The 22,183-nt window shown below is 39.8% G+C and overlaps 1 protein-coding gene across 1 annotated transcript in view; it reads right to left on the reverse strand.

Moving 5' to 3' along the window:
* CPXM2 (carboxypeptidase X, M14 family member 2) overlaps positions 1 to 22,183 on the reverse strand; it is a 181,840-nt gene that overhangs the window by 17,550 nt on the left and 142,107 nt on the right. The window contains exons 12-13 of the mRNA XM_073595649.1: positions 21,258 to 21,555; positions 10,365 to 10,504 (exon numbers count right to left, since the gene is read on the reverse strand). Of these exons, the coding sequence (XP_073451750.1) occupies positions 10,365 to 10,504; positions 21,258 to 21,555 (438 nt within the window). The remainder of the gene's footprint in view (positions 1 to 10,364; positions 10,505 to 21,257; positions 21,556 to 22,183) is intronic.

The raw sequence follows: 22,183 nt of genomic DNA on the forward strand, positions 1-22,183 counted from the left end.
CCACTCCTCCATGACGACATCACAGAGCTGGTGGATGTTAGAGACCTTGCGCTCTTCCACCTTCCGTTTGAGGATGCCCCAAGTTGCTCAATAGGGTTTAGGTCTGGAGACATGCTTGGCCAGTCCATCACCTTTACCCTCAGATTCTTTAGCAAGGCAGTGGTCGTCCTGGAGGTGTGTCTGGGGTCGTTATCATGTTGGAATACTGCCTTGCGGCCCAGTCTCTGAAGGGAGGGGATCATGCTCTGCTTCAGTATGTCACAGTACATGTTGGCATTCATGGTTCCCTCAATGAACTGTAGCTCCCCAGTGTCGGCAGCACTCATGCAGCCCCAGACCATGACACTCCCACCACCATGCTTGACTGTAGGCAAGACACACTTGTCTTTGTACTCCTCATCTGGTTGCTGCCACACACACCTGACACCATCTGAACCAAATACGTTTATCTTGGTCTCATCAGACCACAGTACATGGTTCCAGTAATCCATGTCCTTAGTCTGCTTGTCTTCAGCAAACTGTTTGCGGGCTTTCTTGTGCATCATCTTTAGAAGAGGCTTCCTTCTGGGATGACAGCCATGCAGACCAATTTGATTCAGTGTGCGGTGTATGGTCTGAGCACTGACAGGCTGACCCCTTCAACCTCTGCAGCAATGCTGGCAGCACTCATACGTCTATTTCCCAAAGACAACCTCTGGATGTGACGCTGAGCATGTGTGGCACCGGAGGGGGGGAGGAGACAAATGAGCAGAAGTTTTGGGTGGAACTCCGCTTTAACTGCTTTCTAAAAATTGCACTCATTTTAAAGTGAGTAGAGTATGAAAAAAGCAGTATAGTCAGACTTGATCATTCTAATAATGGATTCTATAACTTTCACCTGCAATATACAGCCATATGCAGGTGTTTTAAAAGCTGTGTCTATTCAGCCAAAAGAGATTTGTGAGGTTTGGATTTAAGACTTGGCTCACAATTGGAGTTCCAATTCATAACAAAGGTGTTCAGTAAAGTTGAGGTTATGCTCTGTGCAGGTCACTTGAGTTCTGCCACATAAAACTAAACCAAACCATTTATTTATAGGCTTGTTTAATAGAAAATGACTTTTCCGAAATTTCTGCCTCAAAGTTGGAAGTGCACAGTTAAAAGTCTAAAAGTCTAAAATGTCTTTCTATGCTGTAGCATCATCAGTACTCTTCATTAGAAACATCTGAACTCTGAATAATTTAGAGGGTTAGACGCTTTTGGCCATAGAGTGTAGAATTAAAAATATACACATAAATAAGGTATTTTCCAAATATTTGTGAGATTCTTTTTTATTAGCAATAAACTGATCTTTTTTAAAAAGGATACTTTCAGATATAGTGCCTTGAAAAATTATTCATACCCCTTGAAATTTTCTAAATTTTGTCATGTTACAACCAAAAAACGTAAATGTGTTTTATTGGGTTTTTATGTGATAGACCAACACAAAGTAGAACATAATTGTGAAGTGAGAGGAAAAATCATAAATGGTTTTCAATTTTTTTTTACAAATAAATATCTGAAAAGTGTGGCGTGCATTTGTATTCAGCCCCCTTTATCAGATACCCCTAACTAAAATCTAGTGGAACCACTTGCCTTCAGAAGTCACCTAATTAGTACGTAGAGTCCACCTGTGTTAAATGTAATTTCAGTAAAAATACAGCTGTTCTGTAAAGCCCTCAGAGGTTTGTTAGAGAACCTTAGTGATCAAACAGCATCATGAAGGCCAAGGAACACACCAGATAGGTCAGGGATAAAGTTGTGAAGAAGTTTAAAGTAGGGTCAGGTTATAAAAAATATCCCAAGCTTTGAGCATCTCACGGAGCACTGTTCAATCCATCATCTGAAAATGGAAAGAGTACGGCACAACTGCAAACCTACCAAGACATGGCCGTCCACCTAAACTGACAGGCCGGGCAAGGAGAACATTCATCAGAGAAGCAGCCAAGAGGCTCATGGTAACTCTGGAGGAGCTGCAGAGATCCACAGCTCAGGTGGGAGAATCTGTCCACAGGACAACTATTAGTCGTGCACTCCACAAATCTGACCTTTATAGAAGAGCGGCAAGAAGAAAGCCATTGTTGAAAGAAACCCATAAGAAGTCCCGTTTGTAGTTTGCGAGAACTAATGTGGGTGACACAGCAAACATTTGGAAGAAGGTGCTCTGGTCAGATGAGACCAAAATTGAACTTTTTGGCCTAAAAGGAAAACGCTATGTGTGGGGGAAAACTAACACTGCACATCACCCTGAACACACCACCCCCACCGTGAAACATGGTGGTGGATGCTTTTCTTCAGCAAGGACAGGGAAGCTGGTCAGAGTTGATGGGAAGATGGATGGAGCCAAATACAAGGCAATCGTAGAAGAAAACCTGTTAGAGTCTGCAAACGACATGAGACTGGGGCAGAGGTTCACCTTCCAGCAGGATAACGATCCCCAATCATACAGCCAGAGCTACAATGGAATGGTTTAGATCAAAGTAAATTCATGTGTTAGAATGGCCCAGTCAAAGTCCAGACCTAAATCCGATTGAAAATCTGTGGCAAGACTTAAAAATTGCTGTTCACAGACCCTATCCATTCAATCTGACAGAGCTTGAGCTATTTTGCAAAGAAGAATGGGCAAAAATGTCCCTCTCTAGATGTGCAAAGCTGGTAGAGACATCCCCAAAAAGACTTGGAGCTGTAATTGCAGTGAAAGGAGGTTCTACAAAGTATTGACTCAGGGGGGCTGAATACAAATGTACCCCACACTTTTCACATATTTATTTGTAAAAAAATTTGCAAACCGTTTATCACTTTCCTTCCACTTCACAATTATGTGTCACTTTGTGTTGGTCTATCACATAAAATCCCAATAAAATACATTTACGTTTTTGGTTGTAACATGACAAAATGTGGAGAATTTCAAGGGGTACGAATACTTTTTCAAGGCACTGTACATATCTGCAAACGTTCGTAGTAACTCTTTTGCCTAAAATGAACTCCAGTGTTTTATATTCTTTACTCTTGGCTGTTCTAGGCTTTCTCTCTGCCGATTTTTGACACATTTCATCCAAGGTGAAAATAACACAGCAAAATCTATTTCACAGATAATTTCAGTACTTTATAAAGCCTTTCCCAATTTTAATTTGCCAAAAACATATGCCATTCTAAGCCAGCTGTAATCCATTTTTTCCAGTGGCAGGAAGCTAGAATAAGAATTCTCTGGTGGTTTGTGTAAGATTTCCCATTTTCTAATTTTTTTTAAACTCCATACTTGTTAGTTGCAGTATCTATTTATTATTTATTCATTTATCCTTTATCCCTTTTTCATTCCCCATCTACTCAAATACTTTCCATCTTCTAACTTATATAAGAAATATTTGGCAGCAATATTGGGTGAAAAACACTTAAGCCCAGGGGCGGACTGACAACTCACGGGGCCCCTGGGCAATAGGAGATTATGGGGCCCCCAGGCAATAGATTATGGGGCCACACAGTATACACACACACATACAGTATACACACACAGACACACAATATACACACACAGTATAAACACACACACACATACAGTATACACACACAGACACACAATATACACACACAGTATACACACACAGAATACACATACACACACTGAAAAGGTACTGGAGAGGCGGGGCAGCTATAATCTTGGGATTTTAAAAAAAAAAACAGATTTTTACATACTGTCCCTGGTTTTATTGAGGTTGGCAACCCTGATGGGGCCCCTTAGCTCCATGGGGACCTCGGGCAGTGCCCGAGTGCCCGAATGGTCAGTCCGCCCCTGCTTAAGCCCCATACACACGATCGGATTTTCCAACGGGAAATGTTGGATGTGAGCTTGTTGGCGGAAAGTCCAACCGTGTGTACGCTCCATCGGACAATTGTTGTTAAACTTTCCGCCAACAAATGTTGGCTAGCATGTTCTCAAATTTTCGGCCAACAAATGTGCCGCGTACTCAGTGATCACGCCCGCGGGTCCCGCAGACTCGATTTTCGCCGGTCTCCCGGAGATCGTGTCACAGAGAGGTAGAACGGAGAGATGCTTTTGTAAACAAAGCATTCTCCGTTCTGCCTAGTGACAGGACAGTGATCTACTGCTCTCTGTCATCGGGAGCAGCGATCACTGTCCTGTGTGTTCAAGCCCACCCCCCCACAGTTAGAATCACTCCCTAGGACACACTTAACCCCTTCACCGCCCCCTAGTGGTTAAGCCGTTCACTGTCAGTGTAATTTACACAGTAATCAATGCATTTTTATCGCACTGATCGCTGTATAAATGACAATGGTCCCAAAATAGTGTAAAACGTGTCCAATGTGTCCGTCATAATGTCGCAGTCATGATAAAAATCGCAGATCGCCGCCATTACTAATAAAAATAATAATAATAATAAAAATGCCAAACTATCCCCTATTTTGTAGACGCTATAAATTTTGTGCAAACCAATCAATATACGCTTATTGCGATTTTTTTTTACCCAAAATATGTAGAAGAATACATATCGGCCTAAACTGAGGGAAAAAAAAAATTTTTATATATTTTTGGGGGATATTTATTACAGCAAAAAGTAAAAAATATTGCTTTTTTTTCAAAATTGTTGCATTTTTTTGTTTATAGCGCAAAAAATAAAAATCGCAGAGATGATAAAATACCACCAAAAGAAAGCTCTATTTGTGGGAAAAAAAGGACGTCAATTTTGTTTGGGTACAACGTCGCACAACCGTACAACTGTAAGTTAATGCAAAGCAGTGCCAAATCGCTAAAAATGGCCTGGTCCTTCTGCAGCCAAATCCTCCGGGGCTGAAGTGGTTTACATTCGTGAAGCGACAAATTATGAAATCTGGAAATACAGCGCACAATTCTCTTCTTCTTTAATGGGATAATAATGAAGCTGCTTTGCTGGTGATACTGATGGAGTTATTGCAAACAAATTTTCAAAGGCTTTTTTTTTCTAGTGATATCAAAAATAATATTATTATGTTTTTTTCTTTTTTTATTTGGGCAAGTTACCACAACACCATTATCCTGTAGTTTATAAGATCAAAGATACAACTATGTTGGTGTCCCTTGTCAATTTTACATTGTATTTTTTTAAATGTAACTGCCTACTCCCAAACTGTCATTTGAAGTAAAACACATAGCCAAGTATTATTCTCCACAATTTTTTTATTGTGCATTAAAAAAAGAAAACAAATAAAATTAGACATGCTATCTGCCAATAGAACTTAACCAAAAAGTGCATTTTATGCATCCAAAAATATAGAAAATATACCAAATCAAATTATTATTCAACCAAAAAAATCATGTCAAAGCAATAACTCCAAGGCCAATAATAAATAACACATTATTTCCTCCGATTCCGCAACATGTCTGGTTGACGAACGGCCGTTCAGAAACGAACTGAAAAGCACGAAATGAAAAACGCGAAAAGAAAAGCGTGAATCAACACTCACCAAACTTCTACTAACACGAAATTAGCAGAAGGAGCTCAAAGGGTGGCGCTAAAGAGCTGAAAAACCACATAGTACATCACTGCGTTCGTTATTGTTGTCCAACATTTGTGTGACCGTGTGTATGCAAGACAAGTTGGAGCCAACGCCCTTCGGACAAAATTCCACGGTTTTGTTGTCGGAAAGTCCGATCATGTGTACAAGGCTTTCTCGTTAAATAGTAGGTTCAAAATCAGGGTAAGGATTTAGGCCGCAAGTAAAGGGAAAAGAAATAAACTAGAACTATGGCCAACACAAAAAAAAGATAAGGGTCCCAGAGCACCCCAGTCACACAGACCCCTCCTCCCACCACCACCACAGATAAAATCCCACAGTCGCCATCACTGAACTCCCAATTACACCAATTACTCACTCCCCTCTTCACATCACAGCCCTACCTTTTGGCTCCAGCAGCTCAACAGAGGATAGGAGGTGGAGGAAGTAAGGAGGAGGTAGACTTCTGTGTTCTCCTGGATGGTGGGGGTGGCCCTGCATGCCCCTTCCCTGGATCGGAGTGATACACTGCCATGGTGCAGGTAAGCTGACCATCATCACTATAGCAATGAATGATACGGTGTGTCCTGGTTCTAGAATGTAATTTGTTATGGAGCTAGCCAAGTCCTAGTCAACCCACCCACACAAGGGAAACTCATGACACTGATACAGGGCAAACTAGGTTTCATGCTTACGGCACCTGAGAGAACCTAAACAAAATCCTGGTTGCAAAATGTTAGGGTAAAGGTATATTTTTGGGGGTGCGTAACAATTACAGCACATAGACCCTTAGGGACTTATGTTATGTTTCCTTTTGGAACCAAAGTTTCTGTTGGTTCATTTATACAGTGTGTTTATCAAGTGATCCCGCTCTCTTCTCAGGCACAGTACCAGCTGAGCTCAAAAGTTTGCATACCCTGGCAGAAATTGTGAAATTTTGGCATTAATATTGAAAATATGACTGATCTTGCCAAAAAACTTGGATCCAAGTCTTTTATTTAAGGATAGTGATCACATAAAGCCATTTATTTTCACATATAGTTTTTTGGATGTTTTTTAAATCATAATGATAAACAGAAATCATCCAAATGGCCCTGAACAAAAGTTTACATACCCTGGAATGTTTGGCCTTGGTACAAACACAGAAGGTGACACACACAGGTTAAAATGGAAATTAAAGGTTCATTTCCCACATTTGTGGCTTTTTAAATCACAATTAGTGTCTGTGTATAAATAATCAATGAGTTTGTTAGCTCTCACATGGATGCCCTAAGCAGGATAGACACTGAGTCATGAGGAGGTAGAAAAGAACAGTCAAAAGACCTGTGTAACAAGTAATGGAAATTTATAAAGATGGAAAAGGATAAAAAAAGATACCCAAAGCCTTGAATATGCCAGTCAGTACTGTTTAATCCCTTATTAAGAAGTGGAAAATTTGGGGCTCTTTTGATACCAAGTCAAGGTCAGGTAGACCAAAAAAAAGATTGCAGCCACAACTAGCGAAAGAATTGCCCAGGCTACAAAGAAAAACCCACAGGTAACCGCAGGAGAAATACAGGCTGCTCTCCAAGAAGATGGTGTGGTTGTTTCCAACCACTTCAGCCCCGGACCATTTGGCTGGTCAAAGACCAGAGCACTTTTTGCAATTTGGCGATTCGGCACTGCGTCGCTTTAACTGACATTTGCACGGTTGTGCGACGTGGCTCCCAAACAAAACTGACATCCTTTTTTCCCACAAATAGAGCTTTCTTTTGGTGGTATTTGATCACCTCTGTGGTTTTTATTTTTTGCGCTATAAACAAAAAGATAGTGACAATTTCGAAAAAAACGCATTATTTTTTACTTTTTGCTATAATAAATATCCCCAAAAAATATATAAAAAAACATTTTTTTTCCTCAGTTTAGGCCGATACGTATTCTTCTACATATTTTTGGTAAAAAAAATCGCAATAAGCGTTTATTGATTGGTTTGCGCAAAAGTTATAGCGTCTACAAAATAGGGGATAGTTTTATGGCATTTTTATTAATATTTTTTTTTTTTACTAGTAATGGCGGCGATCAGCGATTTTTATCATGACTGCGGCATTATGACGGACACATCGGACAATTTTGACACATTTTTGGGACCATTCACATTTATACAGTGATCAGGGCGATTAAAAATGCATTGATTACTGTGTAAATGTGACTGGCAATGAAGGGGTTAACACTAGGTGGTGCTGTAGGGGTTAAGTGTGTCCTAGGGAGTGATTCTAACTGTGGGGGGAGGAGCTACGTGTGACACATCACTGATCACTGCTCCCGATTACAGGGATCTGTGATCAGTGACAGTGTCTCTAGGCAGAACGGGGAAATGCTTATTTACAATAGCATTTCCCTGTTCTTCCTCTCCGTGTCCGCGATACCCACGATCCTACTCACGGATGGCAAATTCAAATTCAAAGGGACGTTCAGGTACGCCCATTTGTGCAGCCGTGCCATTCTGTCGACGTATATGTATATGCGGCAGTCGGGAACCGGTTAAGGAGCACAATTCAACAATACTTGAACAAAAAAGAGCTGTATGGTTGAGCTGCCAGAAGGAAGCCTTTACTGCGCCAATGCCCCAAAAAAGCCCAATGAGGCATGTCTAGGTGGTGTTGGGCATATTGTAACCAGGCTTTTCTGTGGAACTTGTACAGTAAATGCTTCTTTCTGGCAACCTGACCATGCAGAACTTTTTTGTTCAAGTATCATCGTACTCCTTAAAAACAACCACACCACCTTTTTCCAGAGCAGCCTGTATTTCTCCTGAGGTTACCTGTGGGGTTTTTCTTTGTATCCCGAACAATTCCTGTGGCAGTTGTAGCTGAAATCTTTCTTAATCTACCTGATCTTGGCTTGGTATTAAGAGATCCCCAAATTTTCAACTTCCTAATAAATGATTGAACAGTACGGACTGGCATATTCAAGGCTTTGGATATCTTTTTATATCCTTTTCTATCGTTGTAAAGTTTAATTACCTTTTTACGCAGGTCTTTTGACTGTTCTTTTCTGCTCCCCATGACTTAGTATCTAGCCTGCTTAGTGCATCCATGTGAGAGCTAACAAGCTCATTGACTATTTATACACAGACAATAATTGCGACTTAAAAAGCTACAGATGTGGGAAATTAACCTTTAATATCCATTTTAACCTGTGTGTGCCACCTTCTGTGTCTGTACCGAAGCTAAACATTCCAGGGTATGTAAACTTTTCATCAGGGCCATTTGGGTGATTTCTGTTATCAATATGATTTTAAAAGGGGCCAAAAAACGATGTGATAATAAATGGCTTCAAGTGATCACTATCCTTGAATAAAAGACACTTTTTTGGTATGATCAGTCATATTTTCAATATAAATGCCAAAATTTCACAATTTCTGCCAGGGTATGCAAACTTTTGAGCACAACTGTATATACTGTTGCCACTAGTTGGTATCTTCAACCATAGGAAATCTGCATTATATGGTCCACAACAGACAGTATACCAATGGCTCACATTATATTTTTCAAAGAGTCCAAGGTGTGATTCATTTACCAATACCAGAAGCTGCCAAAATGTATTTACTGGTGCCCCCAGATGTCACTACATTTTCCATAGAAAAACGGATTGAGAAAGTAGAATGTACTTTCTCCAAAAATAGCAGACTCTGTGGGCACAACATGAGGCAGTACGTGTAAAGAAAATACAATCTTTATTACAATTATTGTTAAAACAACACCCATAATAAAATCATTTACACCCTTTACTCAGCAGGAGGTCAACAGGTACCCAATTACAGACATGGAGGCATTGATCCAATCATATAAGATGTATAGAAGTCCATCAATATAGAAGACAATATATGTAGATATCAAGAGTCAAGTCCATAACTCCTCCATTCATACGAGCGTGCATGGAGGAGTTATGGACTTGACTCTTGATATCTACATATATTGTCTTCTATATTGATGGATTTCTATATGTCTTATATGGCTGGAGTGTCCCCCAGATGCCTCCATGTCTGTAATTGGGTATCCGTTGACCTACTGTTAAGTAGAGGGTGTTGTAATTATTATGTGTGTTGTTTTAACAATTGTAATAAATATTGTATTTTTTTACACGTACTGCCACATGTTGTGCCCACAGAGTCCACTTTTTTTTGGAGAAAGTACAGCGGAACCTCAGATTGCAAGTAACATTGTTTATGAGCATTTCGCAATACGAGCTTTTTTTTGTTTTTAAAATCCTGACTCGCTTTGCGAGCGTTGTCTTGCAAGACGAGCAGGATCCAAGCCGCTGGGGTGTGCAGTACGGCATTTGGCCAGAGGTGCCGGGGCACCGGTGACGCTCGGAGACACTGAGAGATGCTCGGAGATGCTCGGAGACACTTGGAACACTCCATTGCAGAGCATCTCCGAGAGTTTCCGAGTGTCTCCCGCGCCCCCACACCTCTGGCCACATGCGGTACTACATAGACAAGCAGTGGCTGTGGAACGGATTATTTGAGTTTCCATTATTTCCTATGGGGGAACTCGCTTTGATATACGAGTGCTTTGGATTACAAGCATTCTTCTGGTACAAATTATGCTCGTAATCCAAGGTACCACTGTACATTCTACTTTCTCAATCCTTTTTTCTATTATTTGGACGTTGGCAAGGTGAGGGTCCTCCTTTCTTACTTGTTCCATACATTTACCAATACGAGAACATGGCATTAAGTTTTCACAGATATCAAAGGTTGGAGTTATACTGTGTATTTATTGACACCATATGCCAGCATTCTAGCTACACATTCCGTATATGAGGCACTAGATGCTGTGGTTATCACACTCTTCAGGAGGTTATATAGTTACCTGCTCCATGAAGACAATCAGAGATTCTCTGTTATTTTCCCACTGTTCAGCCAATTCACTCTCATGTGGGTACTTGTCACAGTCCAGATATATGGAAATCTCAAAGCAGTTGGTGTGGAGGTAGCTGAAGTCATTGATACCTGAAGGCAGCAATAAAAAACATGCATAAAATACAATATATATTGTTATGGAAATTTGTAAGTTCTGTATATAATTGTATTCTATTTTGTATGTATTGCACACTGCCCTCACTGTGCACACGGCACTAATAATGTTTTCAGTACATGTTTACATTCTTTTGAGTCCTGATTAGAATTAGCCTGCCTATGTAACGCCCCTTGTTACCATAAACGTACAATTGTAATATTAATGTGATACCTAAGTAATCATGTGCATAAAAACCTTCAATTGCGTCATAATAAAGCAGAACAGTTATTTGGAAAGATGCTGAGCGTATCTTTTGTGTCTGTTCCCTACTGCAGTAGTTATTATTAATTTGGAAACACTAATCAATATGAGGATAGGAGTTGCCTATCATCAATTTAACCGATATTAATACAATTCATTCAAAAAATTAAAAAAAATGATTATTTGAAAGCATGGCGAGCTTTGCCTTAGGAGGGGATTCCAGGTGACCCTGAGTATCAGAAACGAGGAGCTTGAGACGATCCGGGAATTTCTGATAATCATCCGGCTGAGGTAAGCCTTTTGCTTACATTTGAGTTATCAGACTTCCTTGATCGGTAAGGCATTTTCGGGACAAAGGGTACCTATTTTACTCCCCTTAATCGAACTGTATTGATTGGTGGTTATATGTTATGTTGTCCCTGTCTATTGTCCATCGGAGTGCTATAGATAAGAAAGGGAAGAATAGTGCTGTTCACAGGTATATGTAGTAAATCTGCTAGATAAAGTAGTTTAGAGGCAAGAGAGTATAGGCACATGTAGAGAAGACTGGCCAGTCATTATGGGCATTGAATTAAGTAAGGGAATGAAGGGTAAGAGACCCTCAAAAATGCTCAGCACAAGAGGAGCGCTATATATGAACCAAAGGTGCGGTTCCGCCTATACTGAGCCCCTAGATTAATGGTTAGAGTGGACAGGGATCCACAATGGGTTATTGGGTTACCAAGGTCCACAGGGACTAAGAATCATGCAGAGTAAACAGCTAGAGAAACAGCTATCTATGTGAGCAGGATGGATCAAGGGTGACATTAACACTAGACAGAAAGGGACCTTTTCATGTTAAGTTGTGGGATGAATTTGGGGTCCGGCACTACAACTATTAGAATCAGAAACAGAGAAATGAGAGGTAAAACAGAATACTTTATATGTTGTCAGAGAGGGAAGATGGGATGAGCACTCTGGCTGCCCATCTGATCATAGAAGCTAGATATAAAAGATATCTGAACAAAATAAGGAATGCAGAATTTAGGCAGGAAAATATTAAAGAGTTAAAAGAAAGTGAGAGAGATATTGGTGTGTGTGCGAATGCTGGGACCCCCTCCTTTGCGCTCTCCTGAAAGAAATGTGGCTGGGATGAGAGGTCAGTGATAAGCTGGAAAGACACCATTGCCAATTTCTGTTTTTTTAGACAAAACATTTATAACAAAATGTGCCGGGTTAACGAATCTAATGGTAAACAATGTGATCACAATTATTTTGAATCTGTTTTCCAAACATGGTAAAATGAAGGTTACATTTAACCGTGTATTACACAAATTGAATATCCTTTGATAGTGGATTTAAAAAGGGAAATTAAGTAAAATTAAGTAATAATGAGTATTCATTTCTAATATGAGTTTAACAATTTTATTAATAATATAGATATATTGAAACTGGTTTAGACAACCTTTGGTTGGAAATGAAATCCAGGTTATTGGGGAAATTTGTAAAAATGGGATTAGTTTAGATTAAGATAACAATTTTGTAATTTTACATTTATACAATAAGCCCTTATTGAGAGAAAAAAAGGTTAAGATGAGGTTGTTATTTGGAATAAAGCTGCCATAATATTTAACAAAGCCAAGATGGATGGAATACATAAGAAGTTCTTCTACAAAAATGAAATGTTAAGGTTGTTATTAATAACTTGATGTGCGGTCCATGATGTAAGAGTAATATTAAATAAAATTTAAATATAACAGACCCATCACATCAAGTCCACACACCCTGTTAGGATAGATGCCACCTGCAGCCAGTTGTTTTATAGTTTTTGATGCTTTCTGGTCCATCATACAGATTCTTGGTCCTTTTGTTTTTGTTTATTTTTGAAATCCAAAGCAGAATGTGTGGATTTGTGAAATGTGATTTGTGAAATGATGTGCCCCTTTTCCTTGTAAGTACAGTGGTATAAGCAAAAGAATATTTTGGATTTATGGACATCTCTGCATGACCGCAGGGGATTGTTATCATTTGTTATAATATTGGCAGGAAAAAGTTGTCTTTTGAAACATGAAACTGGAGTTCTTACACAAATAGCATGATAGAAAACAAGCCATTGTAATATATTTATGGAAGCTGGACCCAGTAATGAAGGGTTCACCCCGATATATCAGAGCTGTAGCTTTTATGCAAAGGTGCTATTAGACAAAGTTAGATATTGTTTTTGTCAAACATTTAATTTTTAATGGTCCGACATTCTGCGCAGCAAATATACAGCTAACTAAATGTTTGTCTAATGAAAGGTTTAAAATATGAGTTTGTTTATGTACAAATCTAACAATGAAAAACGCGTACATTTATTCAAAAGAAAGGAAAAGACACATGTGTTAAATTGATGGTGTAGGAATCAGTTGCTGTGAGCCCAGTGCAGGACACACTCCCTGAAGACCCAGATATTACATTTTTTGTAGATTTAAGTGTGCAGTTTATCACCCAGAAGGATACTCTGTATTCAAAGTCATTGGATCATTTTTCCCCAGCTCAAGAAGCAGAGCTCCATGTTTTAGCAAAGCCTGTGAGATACAAAAAGAGTGTATATTTATATAGATAGTCGAGATATAGAGAGCTTTTTGTTCCATTTGAAGGGCCAGAAGTTTGTTTTTACTTCGGCAGGTAAACCAACCAAGCATGCCAAGTTAATTTGATTGGCTATTTTCAGCCTTCCAGGTTCTTGCTGAGGTAGCCATATTAACTTTCACACATGGAAGCAGACCAAGTGACTAAGGATGCTGCATTTACAGCCCCAGACACTTGATGGGTCTGTGCAACTCACAGATTCCACCCTAGTTCTGGCCCAGTATAGCTGGGATTAATAATTCAACTTTAAGGACCCCAGAACGAGAAGAACAAGTGGTCCACAGGGGGCAACTTCTTATGAAATAGGACTTTGGAAAAGGTGATCATTTATGTCTGCCAGCCACTCTTTTCCCTCCAGCTTGACACATGTCATCAGTCACAAGCAGTTATGGCTGCCTTAGTAAATGAGCGTGGGATAGAGCCAGGGTTCTCCACAGTTGTTTTTATAACATACCACTTCTTGTTTTACCTGTTACCAAAGATGTTACCAAAAGCTGAACATCCCTTCCAGAGATCACAAAAAAGATATATCCAGATGCCCAAGTTAGGATCTTACAAGTATGCATTTTGTCTGTATGGACATGTTTTTTGGATGTCCAGTGGAAAATGCTACTGCAAAGGCCACAGTAAAAAGTGTTATCAGAAGTAGTTTGTAAGTACAGAGTGCCAGAAAGTACAGAGAGTAACAGGGGAAATCATTTTTATAGGGGAGTCCTTACTAGAAGTTTTGAGGTTTTATTTTTACACCCCTTACTGTCTACAATGTAGCAGAAAAAGTAGAGTAAGAAACTAGAAAACTTTTGCCTGAATGTTTTCTTATATTTTATGAAGCCCCTAAGGGGGATGTTGGACTCTCTCCCTATGGGATTTGGTTTGGGAGTGTGTTACTCACTTGCTTATATTTTGTCTCAGCAGCTGAAGTCCTCCATTCGGATCTCACGGAGAATGCTGATGATCTTTTAAAGTTTTTTGACAAACTCATTTATGTATTTTCTCCCCAATTCCAGATCCTAAAAGTTTGGAAGGATCTAAAACTAAAGCCAGGTGACTTGTGGATTGTTAAGAGACATTTATATATATATAAGGAAATGTTTGGAGACTCAATATAGCATCTATTTCATGTACAGTTTTTGCAAAACTTGAAGGAAAAGTCACCTGGATCCACACCAGACACTGCAAAAATGTCTAAATTAAAGAAATCTCTGTGTTTGATTTGTTTCCCTCTTGTGATCACAGTCTAGGGGACTTTTTGATTAAATTACTTTAATTGTAAGGGATATATATATTTGAAAAGTAGTTTAGCCATGTTGAAGTCATATTTTGTCTTTTGTACGTCTTCCATTTTATGTAGAATTGTTTGTGTTCACATATGCTGATAAGTCAGCATGCTCACAATTCAGCTAGAAGGCCATTCTGGTCACAGGAGTGTACAGCCAGTACTCTGTAAATATGTCTTATCAATCATTTGTTTTTCACTCTATTGAAAAGCCAGTGGCGTGCAAAACACACCTCAAAAACTTCCACCCGGTGCCAAAAAAAAGTGCCCACACATAGAGAGTGAAACACAAAAACGTGCAATGGGTGTACAGAGTCCTCCACTAGGGAAGGACCTTACCCTGATCCCCCGGGGCGTTAGGCTCCAGACAGGGACTGAGGTACTCAGACAAAGGGTCCATCTGGCCGAAACCTGGTGGACCCCCACAACTGGAAGGTCTGCCGAAGCAGACCGACCCAAGTACAGTGGGGCTCCCCCGAAGGGAGACCCCTCAAAGGAGAGGGCGAACCAAGCCAAAAGGCCTATGTCCACCCCCTCCCAAGACTTTCAAAGTAGGCCCGAGGACCCACACCCTACTCGCCACACAGTGACAAAACGTGTATACAAAGACAACCAAAAAAAGACAAAAAAGTGACAAACAGGGGTAAAAGAAAGAGTGGGGAAGATAGTGAGATGGGAGAGTGAAAGTGGCCATTGTGCTAAACAATGGCCGGCCCTCCAGCCAGGCATAAAAATTTCCCCTGGTCCTGGACAAAAGGCCCGGCCCAAGAGGCAGGTGCGAAAAACGTGTGTTGTGGTGAAGTGACCATGGTGCCATAAAATCAAGTGCTTACTCATTTGTTTTTCACAATGAAAAGTCATTTTGTAATGAAAAAGTTGCTCAGCTATTATTTTCTCCACAATGGAGTTTTAGCCTCTTTGGCCAGGACTATCTCCACCTAAGCGTGTGGAGGTTCCAGGCTAAAGGTGATAGCAGGTATGGTTAGTGATCAAAATATTGATCAAAAGAGGGGAGACTGTTATGGAAATTTGTAAGTTCTGTATATAATTGTATTCTATTTTGTATGTATTGCACACTGCCCTCACTATGCACACAGCACTAATAATGTTTTCATTACATGTTTACATTCTTTTGAGTCCTGATTAGAATTAGCCTGCCTATGTAACGCCCCTTGTTACCATAAACGTACAATTGTAATATTAATGTGATACCTACGTAATCATGTGCATAAAAACCTTCAATTGCGTCATAATAAAGCAGAACAGTTATTTGGAAAGATGCTGAGCGTATCTTTTGTGTCTGTTCCCTACTGCAGTAGTTATTATTAATTTGGAACCACTAATCAATATGAGGATAGGAGTTGCCTATCATCAATTTAACCGATATTAATACAATTCATTCAAAAAATTAAAAAAAATGATTATTTGAAAACCAGGAGAACAAAATTTCACAATACTACGCCTTATCCTCCTTGAAGAAAGGCAAGGAAATAAAGAGGAAAAAAAAAAAAAGGAAAGGAAAAAACAGGGGGAAAAACAATAAACCGCATAGAGTTTGAAAGAAAAAAAAATCTACTTTTCAATCATCAATTTCATTAATTTAATACACAGCATACAACTCCTTATCCATGATGTCACCCTAGCCTGGTTCCTGTCATTTGGGTTCTCTTCTCCCCAAGGGCTGTCAGAGACTTGGATGTGTCAGGTCTACCTTGGATTCCTGGGATTGGAATTTGTTCTTTTTTGGAAGGGTGAATATGTAGTTATTTTTTCCCCCCTGTATTTCTCTTTCCCTGTATTTTTTTTTTCTTCTCTTTATCCTTGTCTTTCTTCAAGCAGGATAGGGCATAGCATTGTACAATCTTGTTTTCAAATAATGCTTGTTTTTTCTTTTGTGAATGAATTGTATTAACATGTGTTAAGATTGTGTTTTTTTTTTTTATATTTCATTTTATTATGTATTTTTGGTATTATCCGGTGTCAACTGGCCCTGAGGAAGTGGGGAACACAGCGAAACGCTTTGACCTACATATATCGATCTGTTCTCATATACTTTACACAACTTTGTATAATGTATTGAGCCTTGCACAACATACATTTTTAACTACATATTGTGTTGGATTTATATTTAAAATTGTTGTAAAAAAACGAAATGAACTTTTAACTGTGTGATTTACCATTTTGAGGCACAAATTAAAGTCCCACTATTACATGGTTTTTTTTTTTTTTTTATATTACATTTATTTAAAGTCTACTCAAAACAAATATTACTTTTATAGACAGACACTGGTAAATATCATCCAATGACTTATAGGGACTATATAGGACCTATTTTTACAGACCCATTTCCTGATTGGCCAAAAAGAGAAGCAATCCTATTGGCCTAGGAAGAGGGAGGAGAGGCACAGTCTATTTGCCTTTAGCAAAATCAACCCCTTAGACTCACTAATCAGCACTCAGTAACAGACCTGGTATGACATGCCCACTCCCCTTTTTTATGAAAGAACATACAATCAAGGGTGTGGCCGTTACTCAGCACTGCCAGCATAGAGCACTGCAATGTGAGTGCAGGAAGCAGCATTTTAGTGGTATTTTAATTAGTTTTAAAGCACAAATCAGTCTCAAATCATAACATGAGCACCAAGAGGTAAAAAGGTGTGATATTTCTATTGGGATTTAAGAAATCGCAGGTGGGGGGGTTACAAATAAACACAAACAATGTCAAATCCTTTACTAAATGAAGGACAGGCCGATTATTCTAGATATATACTTTTTATTCTGCTGTTAACGTGCTTGGGAAATCTTTCTCTTCTCCAACACACATCTATGGACTATGTACAGCAAAGAGACTCTAGTAAGTAATGCAGAGGACATATAATTAAACCCAGTTGGATTGTTAGTATGTTTATTGTGTCTTTGTTGATTTTTCACGCAGCTGTTTTTAATAACCGCCATTTAATGTACCATTAAATGTAAATAGGATGGTTATAGACTGAAGTTTCCATTGAGTCTGTTATTTGCTTGGATTCGAGAACGAAGCAAATTTATGCTGGCTCAACAGGTGGCCCCATAAAATACAAGGATCCTTTGTCTTATTAGATTTTTCTTGTTTGTTGAGCATTGTAGTGTGTGGAATGAATTAACTGTGTACATTGTTATCCACATGACCACCCATTGCTGGAGGAGCCCTCGGGAAGGCCGGTAACAGTATGAAGAATAATGCATTGAGTAAATACCAGTGTTTCTTATTAAGGCAAATTTGGGGCTCATTCACACCCATACACGCGTTATTGTGCAACTAAAGTGCGCTAGCTGTGATGCGTTGTGAATGCGCTGTAAAGGAAATTTGTACGTTCTGTATATAATTGTATTCTATTTTGTATGTATTGCACACTGCCCTCACTGTACACACGGCATTAATAATGTTTTAATTACATGTTTGCATTCCTTCGAGTCCTGATTAGAATTAGCCTGCCTATGTTACGCCCCTTGTTACCATAAACATACAATTGTAATATTAATGTGATAGCTACGTAATCATGTGTATGAAAACTTCAATTGCATCATAATAAAGGAGAACAGTTATTTGGAAAGATGCTGAGCGTATCTTTTGTGTCTGTTCCCTACTGCAGTAGTTATTATTAATTTGGAACCACTAATCAGTATGAGGATAGGAGTTGCCTATCTATAAAATGTCCAGGTCAGCACGTTGACATGCATTGTGAAGCATTGATAAAATGCATTGCAGAGTTTGATTTTATTCTTTCTTCTCCAACTGCCTGTAATTCCTATGTGCTGCAGTGCATTGTTATGCTCTACAGCAACATTATGCACTGCACAAAAATACAATATTTCCAACAATTATCAATGCATACCAACACAGCAGGATGCCATATAGTTAAAGCGGTACTAAACCGTTGGCTTTTTTTTTTTCTTTTAAACTGCAAGGCAATGTTATAATGTGTAATGTTATAATGTGCTAGTATGCTTTGCATACTAGCACATTATGTGAAACTTAGAAAATGAGAGAAGCTGCACTAAATAGTCCCAAATATTACTATTTAGCGCAACTTCTCTCATTTCCTATCTATTATTGTGTGTATCTCACTTCAAGCTGCTGCTTTGTTTACATTATTCATTTATACTGGTACACTAGCGTGGTTTCTTGTCTAACATTATGTGAAACTTACCTGAAGGCGCTTCCATCTTCACCTTGTCTTCCTTCCGGGGCCGCGGACTCTGGGGGTGCCGGAGCCCTGATGATGTCACTCCCGTGCATGTGCGTTTACGGCACAGGACTCTGAAGAAATGGCACGGATATGCTGTTGCTTCAGAGTGCACGTGACGGTGACATCATCAGCTGCATTTAAAGTAAATATCTCCTAAACGGTGCATGTTTAGGAGATATTTTCAGTACCTGAATGGGAAATCCCTCAAAGTGGGATTCCCCATGTAATTATACTATATTATCCCCCTTTTTTGATACCATGATATAAATAAAGAACTATCAAGTTTTAATAAAATCATTGTCACTTGATTTGAACACCTACTTTGCTGCTAAAAAACCCTTTGAGAGATTTCCCATTCAATTAAACGAACCGGGGTGCGCAGCTTCAACTCACATACATGTGTTATCTATTCTATATTTTCAGTACCTTACCCATAGGTAAACCTTAATCTATGCTTACCTATGGGTAAAAATCATGCATGGAAGTTTACTTCCACTTTAAAACCGGGTTGCACATGGGCCAAATGTCAGGAGACATCGGCCGGCTCAAAAAAAAAACTGGCCGACATTCAGCCTGTGTCTATGCCACCCTGTCCAACAGAAGCCGGCTTATGCTGCACTATCCCCTCAAGCCAACAAGTCAGCCCATAGACTTCTATGCAGAGTGCTAAGGATCATGGAAGTTAGAGTTCAAGACGGCAGCCAAAAAATGGAGCTTATGGACCCTTGGCACTGTAATTCCCAAGAGACACACCGGGGCAAGGAGGAGAAGTGGAGCTGCACTTTAGGTGACCTTGCTACTCTTTATGCTGATCTGGATGCCGATTGTGTTATTACCATTGTTAATCCATTTTTAAACTTACTTCTTTACCAACTATATCAGGTTCAATGCCTGTTTACTTTGATGTAGTATTTTGTGAGCTATTGCATACTTTGTACACTCAAACCTAATGTATCGGAAGGGGTTGAAGTTGTTAAAGAAGACAAGGTATAGAACAGAGGACACATCCTAACCAGCAGCTCCTATGAGGGTAGCTCTATAAATAAAATAAAGGTCTCATTTTATTGTATAGTCAGCTTGATGGGCAGAGGGGAAGAGAAATTGCAATTGTCAGCTTATGCTCTTTTATTTATTTCATACTTCGAATGGTAAATTATGTACCATAATGGCAAGTTATAACCTGATCTAACAAATAGGAGGTAATTTTCCTGTTTTTTTTTTTACACAAAATTGACAAAAAGAGCTCCAGGCGGTTGTCTTATCATTTAAGCGGTCGTCTTACCATTTGATTATTTATTGTAGAGTATAGCAGGGCCATGAAATGTGTATAAAAGATAGTCAATGCTTTTCAGAGGCCGACAGTCCCCCATCATCATGACTATTATACATCACTACCTAAAATTTATATATCAATAGAAAACATTGACCCAATGGGTTGTCAACCCCAAAACACATTGGATATCCTTTATGCACCTTTTCGACCCCTGAGACAACTGTTCGGTGCTTTTTTCGTCAATTATGTGTGGAGTTCTCAATTTAGGAGGCCTTGGGAGGGCCCCTGGCATCTTGCTAGAACATCCAAGCTTTTGTCATGAAGCCCAACCAACATCTTCTATTTTGATGTATTAAAGATCCAAGTCCAGCACCTCATCTCAACTTTTTGAGGTATTTTCCTGGTTTTTGTCAGCCTGAAAGTAAGACTTGTGCAGTTTTTACAGTTTAAAAGTCCATTCCATTACCCAATTCAGGTTTGATACAGCTAAACCAAAAAACCTTCTGTTCCTGAAATGATGACACCATCCTGGACTTTTTGGACCCAAATTATATTTTCACTGAATGATGAGAACATATTTGTGAGTGCTGCATTTAAAGGAGTTGTAAAGGCAGAAGGTTTTTTTTATCTTAATGCATTCTATGCATTAAGATAAAAAACCTTCTGTGCGTAGCAGCCCCCCCAGCACCCCCCAATGACCTATCTGAGCCCCATCTCTCTCCAGCGATGTCCATGATCCCCTCAGCCATCCAGTACACTCCTCCTGATTGGCTGAGACAGAGCAGCGGCGCTATTGGCTCCTTAGCCAGCCAATCAGGGGAGAGAGGGGCAGGGCCAGGTTGGGGCTCCATGTCTGAATGGATACACGGAGCTCTGACTTGGCTTGGGTGACCCCTGTAGCAAGTTGCTGCCTGAGGGGCACTTAAAGGAGGGAGGGACTCGGAACAGCAGAAGGGACCCAAGAAGAGGAGGATCCCGGCTGCTATATGCAAAACCAACTGCACAGAGGAGGTAAGTATAAGAAGTTTGTTGTTTAAAAAAAAAACAAGCCTTTACAATCACTTTAATGAATTTAATAGAGAAAGTGCACTTACTGCCAGCCACTGTGTGCCATGAAGCCCCATTTACAGTGCCCTCCTCTTTGTTAAAGTCTTCAGCGTGGCAGGGCCTTCGGCTGGAGTCAGTCATGTGCCGATGGGTGGAGGAGTACGAATAGGCTAGCCATCGGAACACATGATCATCTGGTGTTCCTGTATATTCCTGGGTCTTCCATGGTGAACGCACCATGTCAAAGGGATATGACACCACCAGCTCCCCACCTTGCAGGTTTCCTCCCAGTACAAAAGGGATCTTTTCCATCCATGTGATGAGAGCACGGGTCTCTATTGCCACCTACAGGTACAAAAGCAATGAGCTACTGTAGTTGTGAAAAACAAAGTGGCTTAATCAATACAAATGTACAAAAGAAAATTTTGAAATCAAAGAGCTAGGGAACATTAGCTACTATCTGGGAATCCAAATAGAGAGAGGAGAAGATGAAACAATTCCATATGCAAAGGAAGTGAAAACTCCTATGGAACCAGGCTATCTAAAGAGCAATGAAGCAGAAAACGTGCTACCCAACAATGACATGTATCGCAGAGCAATCGGTAAGCTGCTATATGTTGCCACTGTGACAAGACCTAGGCAGAAAAGTCTCAGCTCCCTGTCAGCTTGACTGGAATGCAAAAAAAAGAGTGATGCAGTACCTCAAAGCAACCATTCAGATGAAGTTACGGTTACCAGCAACATCCAATCCAAAACTGGTCGGGTATGTGGATACTGATTGGGCCGGGGACTGCACAGACTGCAAACCCATAAGTTGGTCTAGTAGAAAGCAAGCAACTGTCGCTCTATCTTCAACTGAAGATGAGTACATTGCAGCAGCACACGCATGTCATATGGGATACACATGTCAAAACCAATTCCCATTTTTGAAGACAACCAGGGATGTATAAAGCTTACGCAATCAGAAAGGGTC

This window comes from Aquarana catesbeiana, linkage group LG08, assembly GCF_042186555.1.
Source record: "Aquarana catesbeiana isolate 2022-GZ linkage group LG08, ASM4218655v1, whole genome shotgun sequence".
Lineage (NCBI taxonomy): Eukaryota > Metazoa > Chordata > Amphibia > Anura > Ranidae > Aquarana > Aquarana catesbeiana.